The sequence below is a fragment of the Hoplias malabaricus genome, chromosome 15 (assembly GCF_029633855.1).
Source record: "Hoplias malabaricus isolate fHopMal1 chromosome 15, fHopMal1.hap1, whole genome shotgun sequence".
NCBI classification, from domain to species: domain Eukaryota; kingdom Metazoa; phylum Chordata; class Actinopteri; order Characiformes; family Erythrinidae; genus Hoplias; species Hoplias malabaricus.
This window is the reverse complement of record NC_089814.1, coordinates 2,802,651-2,822,485: the sequence shown is the minus strand read 5'-3', so window position 1 is coordinate 2,822,485 and position 19,835 is coordinate 2,802,651. Positions and strand designations below refer to the sequence as shown.

The following is a 19,835-nucleotide window of genomic DNA, read 5'->3' as shown; positions in this document are numbered from 1 at the left end:
TCGGTTGTTCCACTGACAGCTACAGCAGAGCCTCCCTCTTTCTCTCTCCTCCGTGTTTACAGATGTGCTCCGGACAGAGCTCTGCCTCCTGTTGGTCATCGTCAGGAACATGGCGTAGGAAACTTCACACTGGGCCAAAACACCCAAACAACTCTAACACACTCCACTTTTCCTCGGGAGGTCGTACACGTACATGGAGCAGCTAACCCCAGCGAGAAATGAAATATTTTACAAACGGAAGGAAATATGGACTGTTCAGAACCTGAAAAAACAGAACACACACACACACACACACACACACACACACACACACACACACACACACACACACACACACACACACACACACACAGTGCCAGGCCACTACACAACGGCAAGAATCTTTATATTCTGCCACTCTGGCATCATACAGAACTGGGAAAGGCTGCACTGCTCAGATTCTCCTCTTCTACGTTCTGGATTCTCCTTCGTTGTCAGTCTGTGCTCCTCCTCGTTGCTATTGGTCGACGTGAACTTTGACACTTGAAGGAACGTTAACTGTATTGAGGTGTGTTTGGAGTCCGTCAGAGTCCTCACTGAAATACATTTGACTAAAAGTCTGTGTTGAAACCCAACACAGTTCCAATCCTCTGTACATCTTACATCTTTGATATTAGGGCTTCTATGTGTTACCAGTCTATGTCCATGCATCTTTATCAGATACAGTTGGATACTATAAATACACAGGACAAACTGAAACATACGTTTATATCTTTATTTATATGTTTATATCTAATGAAAACTGATATTTTTAACAGTATTCCACCAGCCTTTTTCTTTTTTTTTTTTTTTTGGGGAGAAAGATCAGATCCCTGGGAAATTCCCACTGACGCTTTGGTCATTACATTCCATTCTGCTCTATAAACCTTGACAGACCAAATCACCTCATTCTGCACAGATTTTACAGACCACCAGACAAAATTCAGGCTCAATTAATTTCACGATCCCTCTCCTAATTAATCGTCCTCCAGAATAATGGCCCTGTTAGTAGACGCCGATCTCACTGCAGACAGTAATCCACACTTTACTTTTCCCTCAGACTCCCACCTCATTAAGAGTTAAACTTCACCCCCTAGGCTCAGCTATCTCCCTCTGGCTGATGGGGTGGAGCTCAGCTGCTTTGTTTTTGTTGTTTCTCTAATGATGTAGAAACGTCCACGCGGCAAGCAGACTGAACCTCTGGTATGAGGGGCACACCTTCAGCAACCGATTTACAAACTGTCATACTTCACTACGGAGATATGTCATCTGCACCCAGAGTAGTAGCTGGAGTATGGTGCCTACTTGACTCGACAGGTCTTTCCTCCTCCTCCACCAGGTGAATCAGGTCCTCGTTCTGGAAGCGGGTTCTTGTTTAGTGGCTGTTCTCTGGTGGTTCAGAGCGAGTCGAGTAGGGACTAAACCGTGGCGTGTAAACCTTGCAGAGCGCTGATCGTCCAGAGAGAGTCGTCACTCTACGCCACGCAACGCAGACGACCAGCACCAACTCTCCATCTGTAAAATCTCCAGCTGCAGCAGAGATCACGTTTGTTTTTATCCGACTCACGACGGCAGCTCGTAAAATGACGCCGTGGTCTTTTGAAGAGGTTCAAACGCTCCTTGGATCGGTGGCCGACGAAAGAATCCAGCGAGAGCTGGACGCTGCAACAAGGAAGGAACAAACTCTACTGATCTGTCTGAACTGATGACGGAGCTGTGTTCAGTCCCAAACAACAACAACAACACACCAATACACCATGAGTAAACACCGCTTAACGTTACCGCCGCCATTGTTGTGGTTTCCAAAGACCACTGTTCCCCTTAGAGACAGGGTTAGAGACAACATTTCAGGGGGGAGCTGTGGAAAACCAACCAGGGACCAATCAGAGAGTAGAGTCCAGTAGAGATCAGAAGAGTCAAATACAGTAGGTTGGGTAGCACCAGTTGTTATAGTATTAGCAGTAGTAGTAGCAGCACTAGTACCAGTAGCAATAGTAGTAGAGATATTGAATAGTAGAAATAGTAGTAGTGTTAGTACTAAGTGTAGCAGTAACATTAGTAACAGAAGTAGTAGTTGTATTTAAATCTTTGTATAATTAAAAATCATTCATTTTTCTCTAGATTTTTTATTTTTTAAATATCTTCACTTGTTTGGTGTGCACCAGAGTTCAAAAGCCACACAAACAGAACATTTTAACCAACACTGATGAGTCTAAACACACCCTTAGAAACTCGCAAACAACAGCAGACTTCAAAAAGGATCATACCTGCTCTGTGGGAGTCCTGACCATTGAAGAATAACGTGAGAGGGGGCTAATAAAGTATGCAGAGCAACAGAAGGATCACAACAGTAAAGGCACAGGTGTTAGGTTTTGAAGGTTTAAGCTTGAGCTGCCTATGGACAGAGACAGCCAGTTCACAGCTAACAAGCATGCCAAAATAAAAGTCCTGAACTGGAACTGACTTTGTGAAAATGACAACTTTATAAGATTCTTATAATTATATTCATATTATAAAAGGCTTCACATTGCACCATTAAAGTCATTTGTGGTGCAGAATGCTGCCTGCCACCTCTTAAAAGGCACGTCAGAATAAAAGTCCTTTTGTTTTGAGCTATGTGACGTATAAGATTAGAGTTTTAGACCAAGGTCCATTTTGTAAATATTCTCCCATTGCATCCAATACATTTAGTGACATCCACAGTTCAAACCGATCTAAAGACTTTTATTTTCCAGGGCTTCAGTGCAGAAAAAGTGCCAAAGAGTGAGTCAAGGAGGAGATATTGTGGGATAAATAAAGCCAGCTCCATATGCAAGTATGCCACACATTAAATGGTGTGATTGGTTCATGAGCTCGTTAAACACCTCCACTTAATTGGGAACAGAAATAAACATCAGCAAATCCAACCCCTAAAGTGAAAATATGGTTAATGCCTTTACTGTGAGTGTGGACTCAGAGCTGAAGAAAAGGACGGAGGAAAATAAAAGATAAAGGAGAAAAGTAGCCGCTGTGTTCTTTAATTGGTGCAGTTTCACAGACAGTTCAGTCCAACAATGACGAGACGTAATTATGGCTTAAAATAAGAGATGAAATAAACAGGATAAACAGACCAAGAGCTCGGGAAGGAGTTTCAGCGTTGCTGGGAAACTGAACCATCTCTGAGTTCTTATTTATTTATATTTTTCCTGCTGAGACAAACAATTATGGACCTGAGCGAATGTGTGAGCTGTACTTCAGGATCGTTCTCATACTGGAATCATATAGTAATCTGAAATGGCTTTGTTTACTCTGGCATTAACTTCATTCGTCACAGAAACTAAACCTTGAGATCCAGACCGGGTCAATTAACCCTCCCCTAAAAGCTTTACTGCTGCCACTGAGCGCTGAGCTGGGGTCATTTTACCCTGACCTTCAAAGAAAAGTGAGAGTAACTTTAAATTAATAACTAAAAACATGTGCTTTACCCAATCAGAGAACAGAACCCTGGAGATGAGAGAACCCTGGAAAAAACTGTGAAAATGGGAGCACACAAATACGAACTGAGAAAAACACTAGCAGAGAATAAGAGGATTGAGTGAATATTAAGACAACACGGGCAGAGAGAAAAAAGAACAGAGCACAGATGGTGAAAATGAGAGCAGAGAAATAGAAAAACAGAGTAATAAGAGCACAGAGTAAAAATGGGGAAGGGAGAAGAAAGAGGAACGAGCGAAAACAGCTAAAAACCAGAGCTTCTGCTCCTCGCTCCTCACTGCTGTGCAGGTGGCTCCTGTAGGGGTGGGTGGAGACAGAGGCAGGGACTATAGATCTGTGTGAATGAATGAATGAATGTGTATAAAATGTGTAGCGCTACATCTGATACGCTTTTAAAGTTTTAGGGGACGTTTCTCTTGGAAGTAACTTCTGCATCTGTCACTGAAGAGAGAGGAGCAGTTTCAGGAGGGTCTTCTCTGACCGGAGCGGACCGAATTCGTCCGGATGCGTCTCAGCCCACTGACAGGAGCGAGCAGAACCATCTGCTGATGAAACATGACTCAGGCACTGGATAAAATCACATACAACACGTAAAACAACTAATACCATGTCTAATAATGTTCTAATGTTCCTGCAGTGGTCTGTGATATTTCACTCTGAGGTGTTGGTGACTTCAGAGGGAGATAAAAATAATAAAGAAAATATAAAACCCACAAACATCAGAGAGGTTTTAAAAGACTGTGCCTCATATCTAAAAGCTTTTAACGTGCAGATGTAGGTGTGTGTGTAAGAGAGAGAGAGAGAGAGAGAGAGAGAGAGAGAGAGAGAGAGAGAGAGACAGAGACAGAGAGAGAGAGAGAGAGAGAGAGAGAGAGAGACAGAGAGAGAATGAGTTGGTCTTTCCCAGCAGGATGTTTAAAGAGGTGTAGAAGAGGGGAAGAAAACAACAGACAGAGCTTTTGTTTCATTTCTGAAAGAAAAAAAAAACATCAGGTCAGTGATAAAGAGAGTGATATGAGAAACAGAGCTCTTACACTCTTCATACACACTCCATTACTGGGGTGTGTGTGTGTGTGTCAGGATGTGAGGACTTCAACTAATTTTCCTTCACCCAGTCATTCGTCTTTTTTTTTGTACAGCTCCAGAGTCTACACAGAATCACACTCACTCAGTCACACACACATTCACCCAGTAGCTCTCTCTCTCTCTCTCTCACACACACACACACACACACCTGTGGACACTTTCACACACTCACCCCGGTGGACAGTTTCTCACACTCACCCAGTCATACTCACACTAACACACTCACTCAATCACACTCACTAAGTCACACTCACACACTCACTCAGTCAGTCACACACACACACACACACTCACTGAGTCACACTCACACACTCAGTCACACTAACACACTCACTCAGTCACACTCACACACTCACTCAGTTATACTCACACACTCATTAAGTCACACTAACACACTCAGTCATACTCACGCACTCAGTCACACTCACTCAGTCACACTCACTCAGTAGCTCTCTCTCTCTCTCTCTCTCTCTCTCTCTCTCTCTCTCTCTCTCTCTCTCTCTCTCACACACACACACACCCCGGTGGACAGTTTCTCACACTCACCCAGTCATACTCACACTAACACACTCACTAAGTCACACTCACACACTCATTCAGTCACATTAACACACTCACTCATACTCACACACTCACTCAGTCATACTCACACACTAAGTCACAATCACTCACTCACTCACACACTCACTCAGTCACACTCACACACTCAGTCACACTAACACACTCACTAAGTCACACTCACACACTCAGTCACACTAACACACTCAGTCAGTCAGTCACACACACTCACTCACCCAGTCACACTCACTCGGTCACACCTGTGGATAATTTCACTCAGTCACTCCACATACAATAGTGTGATTGGACTCTAAGAGGAAAGCGGAGCATCTGGAGGAAACCCACACAGACACAGAGAGAACACCCCACAGACAGTGACCCGAGGAGAGGAGACACCCCAGGACCCAGAGGGGGGTATTAAGCCCCACCCTTAAAAGTAAAACCGTAATTACAGAGTGACCAGGGTCCGGACATAGCCCGAGGGTCGGTGAGTGTTGACATCAAAGCAAGAGACAAGCAGAGTGGGCGTGGTTTCTGGCTTTATTTCCATAGACACCAATAGTGACCTGAATAAATACAACCTGGTCAGGCTTTAAAGGTGCGGTCAGTCATTTTTACCACCAAAAAATACAATATTTACAGGAACGATTATTCATTATTAAAGCAACACTAGATAAAATTTACTTTTACATTTACAGCACTGTCCTTCAGTCAAGCTTCAGTCAATGGCTTCCTACCCTCCTCCAAAAGTTACATAGTAGAGTTTCTGCAGTGCTGAGCCCAGAGTAGCAAAGGCAGAGGCTCTATTCTTCCTATTACAGCTCAGTGGAGCATCACAATTATATTGAAAGTGTAATTTTAAACTAAAAATATTACCTATTGTTGCTTTAAGTGTAGCTCACACGAGACATAGAGATGCTTTGCTGTCCCTGAACCAGTTTATGCTTCATAGAGCGGGTCCCACCAGATGGGGTCGGCTAGGTTTAAAATAGGGATTAGTACAGAGTCTCTGACACTCCCCGGCCACTAGGTGTCAGTGTAATGGCAGTGTCAGAGCATGAAGGAGGAAACTTAAGGATGGTGTGATTTAAACGAATGGTAACCGAGCGGCTCCATTAGCTGCATAGATAGATACACTGTTGCGTGTGTGTGTTTGTGTGTGTGTGTGTTTGTGTGTGTGTGTGTGTGTATACACTCTGCAGGCTCAGAGAGAAAAACAAAGAAGGAAAAAAGGTCAAGAGAGAAAAGCTGCAGAGTCCAGGTCCAAATGGACACAGGTTCAGAGAGCAGCATGAGTTCATAAATCCCTCCCACATCTCTCTCTCCCTCCATCCAGCCATCCATCTGTCCATCTGTTCTTTCATCCCTCCGTCCCCTGAGATCCCGAGGAAGGGTCTGCTGTGGCCGCTCACACGTCCCTGTCGGAGAAAACACAGCGTAAACAAATAAACAACACACAAACAGCAAATCGCAGGCTCTTATTGGTTAATCTAAACCCTGTCGTCCAATCACAGACCATAAATTCAATACAGTCCACTCAGTGGAGACAACTTGCTCCCTGCCTTTGAGTCTTGGTTCCTCTCCAGATGAGACTCCTCCTCAGAGTCTTGGCTTCTGTCTCAGGCAGTTATCCCTTTAACAACTTGGTTCCTCTCTATGGTTCTTCCTCTGGTTCTGAGAGAGGTTCTCCTTCTGAGTCCTGGTTCCTCTCCGTGCTTTATTGCTCTAAAATAATCAGTGGGAAAGGGGCTGATAGATGTCTATTATCATTTGTCAAAACCATGCCACGCTGCCACTGAGAAATATTTAGCATTAAAGGTACAATCAATTATTTTATCCACTGACTCTTCACCCTGCAGTAGTGACACCTAGTGACCTGGCTGTATCAGAGGTCCTGTATTAATATTAATTTAAGCATGACGTCCCCTTAAAGGAACACACTCTGTGGAGCATGAGCAGGGCTTTTAAAGTTATACCTCATTTCCATAAACAATATGCAATCACTTTTGTAAACACTGTTTGCTATATTTTGGAGGTGTATTTGATTGATTGCACCTTTAATGCTCAAAATGCCAAATCTGGTGGCGCCAGACAGCCTGAGAGAGACCGTGTGGGACCTACATGAGCTCCTGTAATTTCCTCTAAACTTTCTCTTAATGAGCGTTTACTGCAGGAATAATCCTGTTATCCCCCTCAGGCTGAGCTTTCTGAGCAGTGTCCTCCAGCGAGACGCTCCTCTGCTCTCATCTGACGGAGATCCGTTATTGATCGGATGCTTCCCGGCTGAGATGGAGCGGACTTTACCTCGGAAAACCTCTCGGAGATAATACATACATAAATAAATAAATAAATAACTTCTGAGTGCTTTAAAGATTCATTGAATCTGCACTTTTCTTTTTTCCATCACTTTGAGTGACTGTCTCTGAACTCAGTGTGATCCAGTTTTCTGAAGGTTTCCCCTGGTCACTCCTGGAGAGATTCCACTGCATGCTACTGGACTCTACTCTCTGTTTGGCCCCTGGTCCCACAGGGAACAGTGGGACACAGGAAGACTGAAACACAGGGAAACAGGAACACAAGGAGACTGGGACACGAAGAGAGGAACACAGGGAGACAGACATGGAGACAGGAACAGAGGGAACACAGGGAGACGGACACAGAGGGAACACGGACACAGAGACAAGGGTGGGGAGGGGGGCACAAGGGGAGTTGAATGGTGATTAAAGTATGTGTAAATAACGGGATAAAGGGAGTCAAGCTGCAGCAGAGCAAAGAGGGTTTTTCTGAGAGAAATACTATCCCCCTACCTCTCTCACACACACACACTGTATGGGGGGGTGGCAATAAAGACTGGAGTTTATCACCCTCAGGAACACACACACACACACACACACACACACACACACACACACGCACGCACGCACACTCTCTCGGGTGGATGTGGCTCTGTGCTGGAGTGAATGAAGGATCCGTTATAAAGCTACACCGGTTCTTTTCATTCCTCCTTTATTCTGTTATTCCTCCCTCTCTCTCCGCCCTGTTTTCCACCTCCCTGACTCTGTAAAGGATGTGATTAAATGTGACCTGACAGCTCTTAAAAACACTCGCGCTAATCCTGCGTTCCAGCAAAAAGCCACCGTCCGGCAAAAGGCCGGGTCCGAGGTGGTGACTTCAGTAGAAAGAAAAACATGCTCCACATTCAGTGAAAACAAAACCATTCCATGACGTTTTGCAGCATTTCCGCATTGTAGAGGTCAACAGGGGGGTTATGGGAGGGTAGAGAAAGGAGAATGCAAGAGGGGGACAGGGGGCTGTATATGGCTATAAAATGTTATAAAGAGCTAAGGAGTGGTAGAAGGAGCTGTAGGCCTGTTGTAGTTGGGTTGTAGCAGGACTGTAGTGTGTTTAAGGGGGTTTGTGTGACTCTAGGGGGACTGTATTGGGTTACTGAGATTATCTGGAGAGCTGTAAGGGTCTGTAAGAAGTGTATAAGGGTTATAGAGTGTTACAAAGGGGTAAATAAGGCAGAAGTGTGGGTGTAAGGGATTATAATGGGCAGCTGGAAGACTGTAATTGGTTATTTGGGGATATGGGGACTACAGATTGTTATCGAAAAGACGTAGGTGTCTGAAAGAAGGATATAAGGGTTTACAGAGGGCAAAAGAGGGGTAGATGTGGCTGGATTTTGGTTAATATATAGGGGGTAGTAATTGGTTATTGGGGGTTGTAGGTAGATGTAGAGGGGACATTAATGGGTTATTGGAGGGTTACAGGGGGCTGTAGGGGGGCAGTAATGGGTTACTGAGGGTTACAGGGGGCTGTAGGGGGGCAGTAATGGGTTATTGAGGGGTTACAGGGGGTTGTATGAGGCAGTAATGAGTTACTGAGGGTTAGAGGGGGCTGTAGGAAGCAGTAATGAGTTATTGAGGGTTAAAGGGTGCTGTAGGGGCAGTGATGGGTTATTGAGGGGTTACAGGGGGCTGTAGGGGGGCAGTGATAGGTTATTGAGGGTTACAGTGGGCTGTAGGGGGGCAGTAATGGGTTATTGAGGGTTAGAGGGGGCTGTAGGGGGGCAGTAATGGGTTACTGAGGGGTTACAGGGAGCTGTAGGAGGCAGTAATGAGTTATTGAGGGTTAGAGGGTGCTATAGGGGGCAGTAATGGGTTATTGAGGGGTTACAGGGAGATGTAGGAGGCAGTAATGAGTTATTGAGGGTTAGAGGGGGCTGTAGGGGGGCAGTAACGGGTTACTGAGGGGTTACAGGGGGCTGTAGGGGGACAGTAATGGGTTATTGAGGGTTACAGGGGACAGTAATGGGTTATTGAGGGGTTACAGGGAGCTGTAGCAGGCAGTAATGGGTTATTGAGTGTTAGAGGGGGCTGCAGGGGGGCAGTAATGGGTTACTGAGGGGTTACAGGGAGCTGTAGGAGGCAGTAATGAGTTATTGAGGGTTAGAGGGGGCTGTAGGGGGCAGTAATGGGTTACTGAGGGGTTACAGGGGGCTGTAGGGAGGCAGTGATAGGTTATTGAGGGTTACAGTGGGCTGTAGGGGGGCAGTAATGGGTTATTGAGGGTTAGAGGGGGCTGTAGGGGGCAGTGATAGGTTATTGAGGGTTACAGTGGGCTGTAGGGGGGCAGTAATGGGTTATTGAGGGTTAGAGGGGGCTGTAGGGGGCAGTAATGGGTTACTGAGGGGTTACAGGGGGCTGTAGGGGGGCAGTGATAGGTTATTGAGGGTTACAGTGGGCTGTAGGGGGGGCAGTAATGGGTTATTGAGGGTTAGAGGGGGCTGTAGGGGGGCAGTAATGGGTTACTGAGGGGTTACAGGGAGCTGTAGGAGGCAGTAATGAGTTATTGAGGGTTAGAGGGTGCTGTAGGGGGCAGTAATGGGTTATTGAGGGGTTACAGGGAGATGTAGGAGGCAGTAATGAGTTATTGAGGGTTAGAGGGGGCTGTAGGGGGGCAGTAACGGGTTACTGAGGGGTTACAGGGGGCTGTAGGGGGAAAGTAATGGGTTATTGAGGGTTACAGGGGACAGTAATGGGTTATTGAGGGGTTACAGGGAGCTGTAGCAGGCAGTAATGGGTTATTGAGTGTTAGAGGGGGCTGCAGGGGGGCAGTAATGGGTTACTGAGGGGTTACAGGGAGCTGTAGGAGGCAGTAATGAGTTATTGAGGGTTAGAGGGGGCTGTAGGGGGCAGTAATGGGTTACTGAGGGGTTACAGGGGGCTGTAGGGAGGCAGTAATGGGTTATTGAGGGGTTACAGGGGGTTGTAGGAGGCAGTAATGAGTTACTGAGGGTTACAGGGAGCTGTAGCAGGCAGTAATGGGTTATTGAGTGTTAGAGGGGGCTGCAGGGGGGCAGTAATGGGTTACTGAGGGGTTACAGGGAGCTGTAGGAGGCAGTAATGAGTTATTGAGGGTTAGAGGGGGCTGTAGGGGGACAGTAATGGGTTATTGAGGGGTTACAGTTGGTTGTAGGGGGCAGTAATGGGTTTTCGAGGGTTACAGGGGGCTGTAGGGGGGCAGTAATGGGTTACTGAGGGCAAAAGAGGGGTAGATGTGGCTGGATTTTGGTTAATATATAGGGGATAGTAATTGGTTATTGAGGGTTGTAGGTATATGTAGGGGGGACATAAATGGGTTATTGAGGGGTTAAAGGGGGCAGTAATTGGTTATTGAGGGTTACAGGGGGCAATAATGGGTTATTGAGGGTTACAGGGGGCTGTAGGAGGCAGTAATGATTTACTGAGGGTTAAAGGATGCTGTAGAGGCAGTAATGGGTTATTGAGGGTTACATGGGGCAGTAATGGGTTATTGAGGGGTTACAGTGGGCTGTAGGGGGCAGTGATGGGTTATTGAGGGTTACAGGGGGCTGTAGGAGGCAGTAATGGGTTATTGAGGGTTACAGGGGGCTGTAGGAGGCAGTAATGGGTTATTGAGGTTGTTGGAGGACTGTAAAGGGTTATGGTTTGCTACAGAGTGCTGTCAGAGAGCTGTAGGGGTCTGTAGGGGTCTGACAGCCTCTCACTGCCGTCACATGATATAAATAAAGTGGGATGGCCGCGGGCTGTAAAAGCTCCGAGAGTGAGTCACGGCTCCGGAGGAATTTTTCTGTCAGCGCCGAGGCACCTGCCGCCGTCCACACTCTGCTGCAGCTTCTCTTTAACTCCGTCTCCTCCTGTCCATCAGGAGCCCGGCGTCCAGGACCGGAACCTGCTGCTGTGAGCTCCAGGCTCCCACGCTGCCCGTCAAAAGTTTGGGAACACAGGCCACATCGCTGTTTACGGGTTGTAGTTAAAAGCTGTTCTGAGAGCAGTGCAGATAACAACAGGGTTTAAAGTAAAGTAGTCATGTCATGAAGGAGTCTTGCGCCCAATGATTCTAGGTAGGACCCACCGTGACCCTGAACTGGATAAGGATTACAGAGAAGGAATGAATGAATGAATGAGTGAATGTAATGAAGGAACCCGTTATTCACATTAATGTGTGAATAAGGCCATCAACTCATGCACTGAGTAAACTGTCTGGGTTCTTGTTTCAGTGTGCTGCCGGGATAAAACGAGTTGTTCTGATTCTGCTCCGCTTCTGACGTCAAGTTCAGAGACTTTAGAACGGCGCCGCCCCCTCGTCTGAGTCTGTCCAATCACAGCGCTGGACCCGTGTTTATGTGAGAGCGCAAAGACGAGGTTAAACTCAGCAAAACGGACACAACGAGCGCGGAGAAATAAGAGCACTGAGTAAAAACGTTGAAGAAAGAGAACAGAGTGAAAACGGCTAAAAACGGAGCTTCTGCTCCTCGCTCCTCACTGCTGTGCGCTCGGGGTCGGGGTGAACAGCGAGCGGCTCATTATCATTTAAAGGAACAGGTGCTGAAAGCGGGCGTTCTGAACAGGGCTGTTTACACAGGGGGAGAACACTGCTGTGGGGCTCGGGGGGTTTGGACGAAAGCAGGTCACAGACGTTTCTAAAATGTTTTTTAAAATGCAAATCTGCTGGTTCTGTTCAATTCTAACGTCTAACTCGGGACTCAGAAAAGCTTGGTCCAGCTTCAAATCCATGATAATGTTGTGTCCGTTTCGATTCTCAAAAATGTTCCTTTTCATTTCTGCTCTCACAAGATAAAAACATGAAAATGTAACCCCTCCATTATCTTCCTTTCCAGTCGTCCTTTCCTCTCTCTCTCTCTCTCTCTCTCTCTCTCTCTCTCTCTCTCTCTCTCTCTCTCTCTCTCTCTCGAATCCGATCCTGTCAGACCGAGCTGCGGAGGGGCGTCTGATGCCCTGTTCCTCTCTCCGAGGATCAATGGAGCGCTGTTAGTTGTGAGGGAATGGCCGGAAGATTTCCGCTCTTATGTAAGAGCATTGAGTTACGCAGTTAGAGGAACAGCTCGCTGGAGGCTCACGTGGCTCACATAGCGTCTCGAAACATGACCTAAAGATATCCTTTTCCATCCATCCTCATACTTTCCCCAACCACTCCCATCAGTTCACATTAAATTCACATCAAAATTCCAGCCATTCCTATTCATTCCCATCCTTCCGTGTCACAGCCCAGCTATTCCCAACTTCCCATCAATTCATTGATTCACACCATTTCCATACATTCACTGCAAATACAAGACAATGATATTCATTAATTCAGTTCCATGATGTCCCTATTCAGTTTCATCCATTCCTTCTATCATTCATTCTAAACCATTCCCTTTATACTGAACTTTTAATTATTCATTCATTCATTGTCTGTAGCCCTTATCCAGTTCAAGGTGGCGGTGGGTCCGGAGCCTACCCGGAATCACAGGGCACAAGGCAGGAACACACCCTGTAGGGGGCACCAGTCCTTCACAGGGTGACACATTCACTCACACATTCACACCTATGGACACTTTTGAGTCTCCAATCCACCTACCAACGTGTGTTTTTGGAGCACAGGAGGAAACCGGAGCACCCGGAGGAAACCCACGCAGACACAGGGAGAACACACCACACTCCTCACAGACAGTCACACGGAGGAAACCCACGCAGACACAGGGAGAACACACCACACTCCTCACAGACAGTCACACGGAGGAAACCCACGCAGACACAGAGAGAACACACCACACTCCTCACAGACAAGTCACCCGGAGGAAACCCATGCAGACACAGAGAGAACACACCACACTCCTCACAGACAGTCACCCGGAGGAAACCCACGCATACACAGGGAGAACACACCACACTCTTAAGGTGCTGCTGACCCTCGACCCCAACATGCTTCGCTCGGAAAACACCAGGTCTTCCCTGGACACTGCTATTATTCCCAAGCTTCAGCACCTTCCCTGGTTAGGAAGTTTACTCTGGATACGGAGTTCATCAACACTGCTGCAATAAGCAAAAGCACTGGCATCTGTCTCCACCGTCTCTGCCAAACTTCTCGGATCAGATTACTGGCTCAGAGACCGGATTAGACCCGGAACTTTGCTGGATGTGGTTTACTGGGTCAGAACCAGAGCCAAAATCCAGATAAAAAAACAACAGGAAAGAGAACAGCCCTAAAATCCAAGCCTTTCCTTCAGCCACCAGCAGAAAAACAGGACCCATGTTTCTGATGAGATCATTTACTGAAAAGTTTATTTTACAATCAAAGTAGATATAAAGACAACTCCCTCTCTCCATCTCCCTCTCCTCCTTCTATTTATCCTCCTCTATTTATCTCTCTTCTCTCCCTCTCTCCCTCCTCTCCTCCCTCTCTCCATCTCTCCTCCCTTCTCGCCATCTCTCCTGTCATTGCCTCCACTTTTCTCATTTTCTCTCTGATTCTTTCACGGTCCCTTCTCTCACTCTCTCTCTCTTTTCTCTTTCATTAAAGAGTTGTATCTCACTCCGAGTAGAAATCAGATCCCCCCAAAGTCACAATCTCTCTCACTCGCTCAGCCTCTTTAACAGGCACAGTGTGAACAGACCCCAGAGCAGCTGCACATAAGCCCAATATCCCAATGCAGTGGAACTGTGTTCTCTGGAGTGATGGGGTTCCTCTGGTGTGTGGAACAGTGGAACTGTGTTCTCTGGAGTGACGGGGGTTCCTCTGGTGTGTGGAACAGTGGAACTGTGTTCTCTCAGATGAGCTGGAGTGGTGTTTGTGATGCAGACATAATTAGCTTAACATTTAAAGGAGCAATCAGTCATTTTCTCCACTAATTCTTCTTCATGTGACACTGATACCTAGTGGCTCGGATGTGTCAGAATCTGTACTACAGGTATTTTAAATATTCCCACCCCCATGTGTGGAACCCTCTCTATGGAGTGGAAACAGGTTCACTGATGGTCCACAAAGCCACGTGTTTTTCTTAGGGATCAGTATTTACTTTCCTAAGACAGTGGTAGAAATGACAGACTGCACCTTTAATACCACCCCCCACCTCTAGGTGGCAGTGTGTGGTCCCTCACCTGGACTCCATAGTGTCTTTGGTCAGGTAGACAATCCAGTAGACCAGGTTAAAGGCGCCGAAGCTCAGCGGGAAGAGGATCCGAGAGTACTTATCGATGATGCTAGTTCCCGCCAGCATAGCATTAGTGGGCACTGCTGACCCTTGCTGGCGGAAATCCGTAGGGGGCGGAGCAGAGAAGCGAGGGGGTGTGTCCCTCTGAGACTGAGAGTTTAACCTCTTCTTCAGCACACCCCCCGGGTCCAACGGCGGCTAAAACACACAAAACAAAATGGAGAAGAGATAAATATGATTGAAATGTACTAAAACGTATTTTACTATTATTATTACTTCTATTTTTACAATAATAATTGTTCCATAGCTGAAACTCCTTGTTTGTAAAAGGTAAATTACACAGACATCGCCTCAGAACACACTCAACACATTGAGCAGTCTGAGGACTCTCCACAAGGGGGAGCTTTAGAGAAACATTTTATAAAGATTTCCAAACATTATATATATATATATATATATATATATATATATATATATATATATATATATATATATAATATTTATAATATTTATCAAACATTTTATAAAGATTTCTACTGCTGTCACAATAAGGAAATAAATAACCCATTGTCATTATAATCTGCAGTGAATTATAAGCAAACACATGGCCTTTCAGGGCTTCCGTCATCTAACACTAAGATAAATCTTATATATCTTTGCTGTGCAGTGAAAACATGTATCTGTGTGTGTGTGTGTGTGTGTGTGTGTTTAGTTACTGCATCATTTGAACACAGCAGCTGTTCTTCACACTGTGTGTAAATCTCATGACGAATGACCAATAGAAACGCTCCGAAATTACTTTATAAATAAAGTCTATTTACATTGATTTCCACTGAAAGTTATGTTTTTTCCCCTTCTCCTGTAGAGTCACTATTTTGGAGACATATGTTTTTCTTTGGACAGTGAGGATATTTATAAAACCAGTGGACCGTGACTTTAATGATGTAATCAGGATACAGTAGGGTCCAGGTTTGTCCGGACCCTGGGTCTGTCTGCGTTGGCCTGTTCCTCCGGAGCTGATCTCTCTGTGTGCGGAGGTCTGTGGTGTGTTTTGGCCGAGTGCTCCGGCTCCGGCTGGGTCTTTATGGCTGAGTGGGTTTACAGAGCTGGGTGTCAGCTGTATCTCTGTGTGACTCCTGGCAGTGACAACGCTGCTATTTTCACCAGCGCACCAGGCACAGCTCCACCTGGGATAAACGCCCGGAACAACCGGCACTTTCTTTCTTTCTCTTTCTCTCTCTCTCTCTCTCTCTCTCTCGAACCAGAGATAATCATCACTTAAAGGGGTTGGGTTAAAAACATCCTTCTGTAAAACACGGGATAAAACGAGTCGTTCTGATTCTGCTCCGCTTCCGACGTTAAGTGCAGAGACTTTAGAATGGCTCCTCCCCCTCCTATGAGTCTGTCCAATCACAGCGCTGGACCCGTGTTTATGTGAGAGCTCAAAGATGAGGTTAAACTCAGCAAAACAGACACAACGAGCGCGGAGAAATAAGAGCACTGAGTAAAAACGGAGAAGAAAGAGAACAGAGTGAAAACGGCTAAAAACCAGAGCTTCTGCTCCTCGCTCCTCACTGCTGTGCGCTCGGGGTCGGGGTGAACAGCGAGCGGCTCATTATCATTTAAAGGAACAGGTGCTGAAAGCGGGCGTTCTGAACAGGGGCTGTTTACACAGGGGGAGAACACTGCTGTGGGGCTCGTGGGGTTTGGACCAAAGCAGGTCACAGACGTTTCATTAAGAAACAGAACTGTGTTCCACTGTGGAGTGGGGGGGGGGGGGGCATCTCTTTAAATGAACTTGAGAATAAACCTGATGTAGTTCTCTTTTAAAGGATGTAGTAAATTTCTGTGGCTGATGGAGTGACACATGCTTCAAGAAAGAGAGCAGAGACAAAAATGGTGAGGGGTAGCAACAGCTTCTGTGAGTAATCCTCTCTCTCTCTCTCCTCTTCTCTTTCTTTCCTTCAAGGAGCTGCAAGGCCTTCCACCCACCAGCTCTATCACCAGCTCCGAGTAAAAAATAAAATAAAGCCAGCAGCGTCAAAGCCACAGACTCCACACAATCACTGACGTCAAATCTGCCCAGTCCTTTCTCTCCATTTATTACATCCTTAACTTCCTCTCTCGCTCCCTCTCTCTCTCTCGCTCTCTCTCTCTCTCAGGGTTTTTCCTTTCCACCCCGGAGCAATCTGAACATTTCACTGTAATCAAGAATCTTATGTAACAACACTCCTCTGTTTCCTCCATCTACTGAAGCACCAATCAGAGAAAGAGAGAGAAGCAGGTTTTTACATCCAACAAGTTTTTTGTGAATTATGAAAATGTTCATAAAGAAACCTGAACGGAAAAAGTCCACAAAATTCACAAAAACACCCAATTGTCCCAAAAACTGATTTCTGCCCAGACGAGGTGGGGGAGGGGGCGTTGTGGGGGGGTAGTCTATCACTAAAACACAAATGTTCCAAAAGAGCAACAGAAAAGTTTTTTTTTTTTTTTTTTTTTTTTTTTTTTTTTTTTTTTTTTAAACAAACAATCAAATTGTAGACGACAGAAATGACAGATGTCCCAAAAAACCCCACTTTAATCAGGATATTTTGATATGAAGTGTGTGTCTGATATAAAGGACTGTAAAAAATATTATCCATCTCTCTCTGATGAGTCTGCCCTTTTCACTTAGAATTGCCTTTCCCTTCACTGGAACACTCTTTAACCTCAGAATACAGCTCCCCCAACATGGAATGCTGTTCCCTCTCACTTGGAAAACTGTACTCCCTTATTTGGACTACTACTACCTCCAGCATTCAACTGATGTGCCTCCTGAACTGGAATAACCTTTTTCTTCAGCCGGAATACTGTCCCAGGCTTCTCAGCCTTATCACTGTTCCCTTTTCCTCAGGTGGAATATTGGAATACAGTCCCTCAGTCAGCCTCAGGTGGAAAACACCTTGTTGTAATATTGACCTGTAGCAGCAGTTGGAAAACTGTTCCCTCTCAGAACAGTGGTGTCTATCACGGAAACTCTGAAAACCTTTCGAAACAGTGTTTCTGCCCATTCAGACACTTCCACACTCAGCCGAACTGAAACAGATCTGGGCGAGTCCTAACTTTGATGCTAAAGAAACGATGTTGGATCCGATAACGCTCTGCAACCTACCTCACCTAATTAACCCTCCCACCTGCACTGAAACTACAGAACAGGCCAGTAGACACTATACAAACAGGATGAGGTAGAAGAGGTATGAGGGGAGGAGATAGACGTGAAAGAGGATGAGGAAGAAATGAAAGGAAGAATTAAGTAAGCAGAGGACAAGGAAGAGGAAGGTAATGAAAATGATTATGTATTAGAGGATGATACAGAAGATGTTGAGGTAATAAAAAGTGAGGAAGTGGAGAATGAGATGGAGAAGGAAATGGAAGGTGATGGTGTAGTAGAGAATGAGGAAGAATAGATGAGGACAAGCATAAAATGGAGAAAGATGTGGAAGAGGATAAAGAAGAGCATGAGGAGGAAATGAAGAGGAAGGAAAGGAAATAGAATAAGATGCAGAAGATAATGAGGGAGTAGAGAATAAGATGGAATGTGATGATGTAGAAAGTGATGAGGGGGTAGAGGATGATGTGATGGGGTAATGGATTATGTAGAAGCTGATAAGGTAGTAGATAATAAGGTTGAAGGTGATGGGGGAGTAGAGGATAGGGGTAGAATGTGCTGGGGTAATAGATGATGTAGAAAGTGATAAGGTAGTAGAGGATGGGGCAGAGGATGAGGTAGAAGATGATGGGGTAATATAGGATGATGTAGAGGATGATGAGTTGGTAGAGGATGAGGTAGAAGGTGCTGGGGTAATAGAGGATCATGTAGAAAGTGATAAGGTAGTAGAGGATGGGGGCAGAGGATGAGGTAGGAGATGATGGGGTAATATAGGAAGATGTAGAGGATGATGAGGTAGTAGAGGATGGGACAGCAGAGGACAAGTAGAAGATGGAGGGGTAATATAGAATGATGTAGAGTATGACGAGGTAGTGGAGGATGAGTTAGACGGTGCTGGGGTAATAGAGGACGATGTAGAAAGTGATGAGGTAGAAGGTGATGGGGGAGTAGAGGACAAGGTAGAAGATGATGGGGTAATATAGGATGATGTAGAGGATGATGGAGTAGTAGAGGACGGGGCAGCAGAGGATGAGGTAATATAGGATGATGTAGAGGATGATGAAGTAGTAGAGGATGGAGTAATATAGAATGATGAATGATGTAGAGGATGATGAGGTAGTGGAGGATGAATTAGAAGATGATGAGGTAGTAGAGGATGGGGTAGAGATGGCGTAGAATGTGCTGTGGTAATAGAGGATGATGTAGAAAGTGATGAGTTAGTAGAGGATGGGGCAGCAGAGGACAATGTAGAAGATGATGGGTTAATATAGGATGATGAGGTAGTAGAGGATGGGGTAGCAGGTGCTGGGGTAATAGAGGATGATGTAGAAAGTGATAAGTTAGTAGAGGATGGGGCAGAGGATGAGGTAGATGAGGTAGTGGAGGATGAGTTAGAAGGTGCTTGCGTAATAGAGGAAGATGTAGAAAGTGATGAGGTAGAAGGTGATGGGGGAGTAGAGGATGAGGTAGAAGATTATGGGGTAAAATAGGATGATGTAAAGGATGATGAGGTAGAAGTTGATGAGGTAGTAGAGTATGAGGGTAGAGGATGATGTAGAATGTGTTGTGGTAATAGAGGATGATGTAGAATGTGTTGTGGTAATAGAGGATGATGTAGAAAGTGATGAGGTAGTAGAGGATGGGGCAGCAGAGGACAATGTAGAAGATGATGGGTTAATATAGGATGATGAGGTAGAAGAGGATGTGGTAGAAGAGGATGTGGTAGAAGATGATGGGGTAATATAGGATGATGTAGAGGATGATGAGGTAGTAGAGGATGGGACAGCAGAGGACAAGTAGAAGATGAAGGGGTAATATAGAATGATGTAGAGTATGACGAGGTAGTGGAGGATGAGTTAGAAGGTGCAGGGGTAATAGAGGACGATGTAGAAAGTGATGAGGTAGAAGGTGATGGGGAGTAGAGGACGAGGTAGAAGAAGATGGGGTAATATTGGATGATGTAGAGGATGATGAGGTAGAAGGTGCTGGGGTAATAGAGGATGATGTAAAAAGTGATAAGGTAGTAGAGGATGGGGCAGAGGATGAGGTAGAAGATGATGTGGTAGC

At 45.6% G+C, this 19,835-nt stretch overlaps 1 protein-coding gene across 2 annotated transcripts in view; it reads right to left on the bottom strand.

Moving 5' to 3' along the window:
- Positions 1-5,673: 5,673 nt before the first annotated feature.
- The window catches only part of gabra6b (gamma-aminobutyric acid type A receptor subunit alpha6b), a 32,044-nt gene continuing 17,882 nt past the window's right edge, over positions 5,674-19,835 (bottom strand). For both annotated transcript variants that reach the window (XR_010795498.1, XM_066645941.1), the window contains exons 9-10: positions 14,565-14,815; positions 5,674-6,554 (exon numbers count right to left, since the gene is read on the bottom strand). Coding sequence is in view for 1 of the 2 variants with exons in the window: in XM_066645941.1 (XP_066502038.1) it covers positions 6,545-6,554; positions 14,565-14,815 (261 nt within the window). In the remaining variant the exon portion in view is untranslated. The remainder of the gene's footprint in view (positions 6,555-14,564; positions 14,816-19,835) is intronic.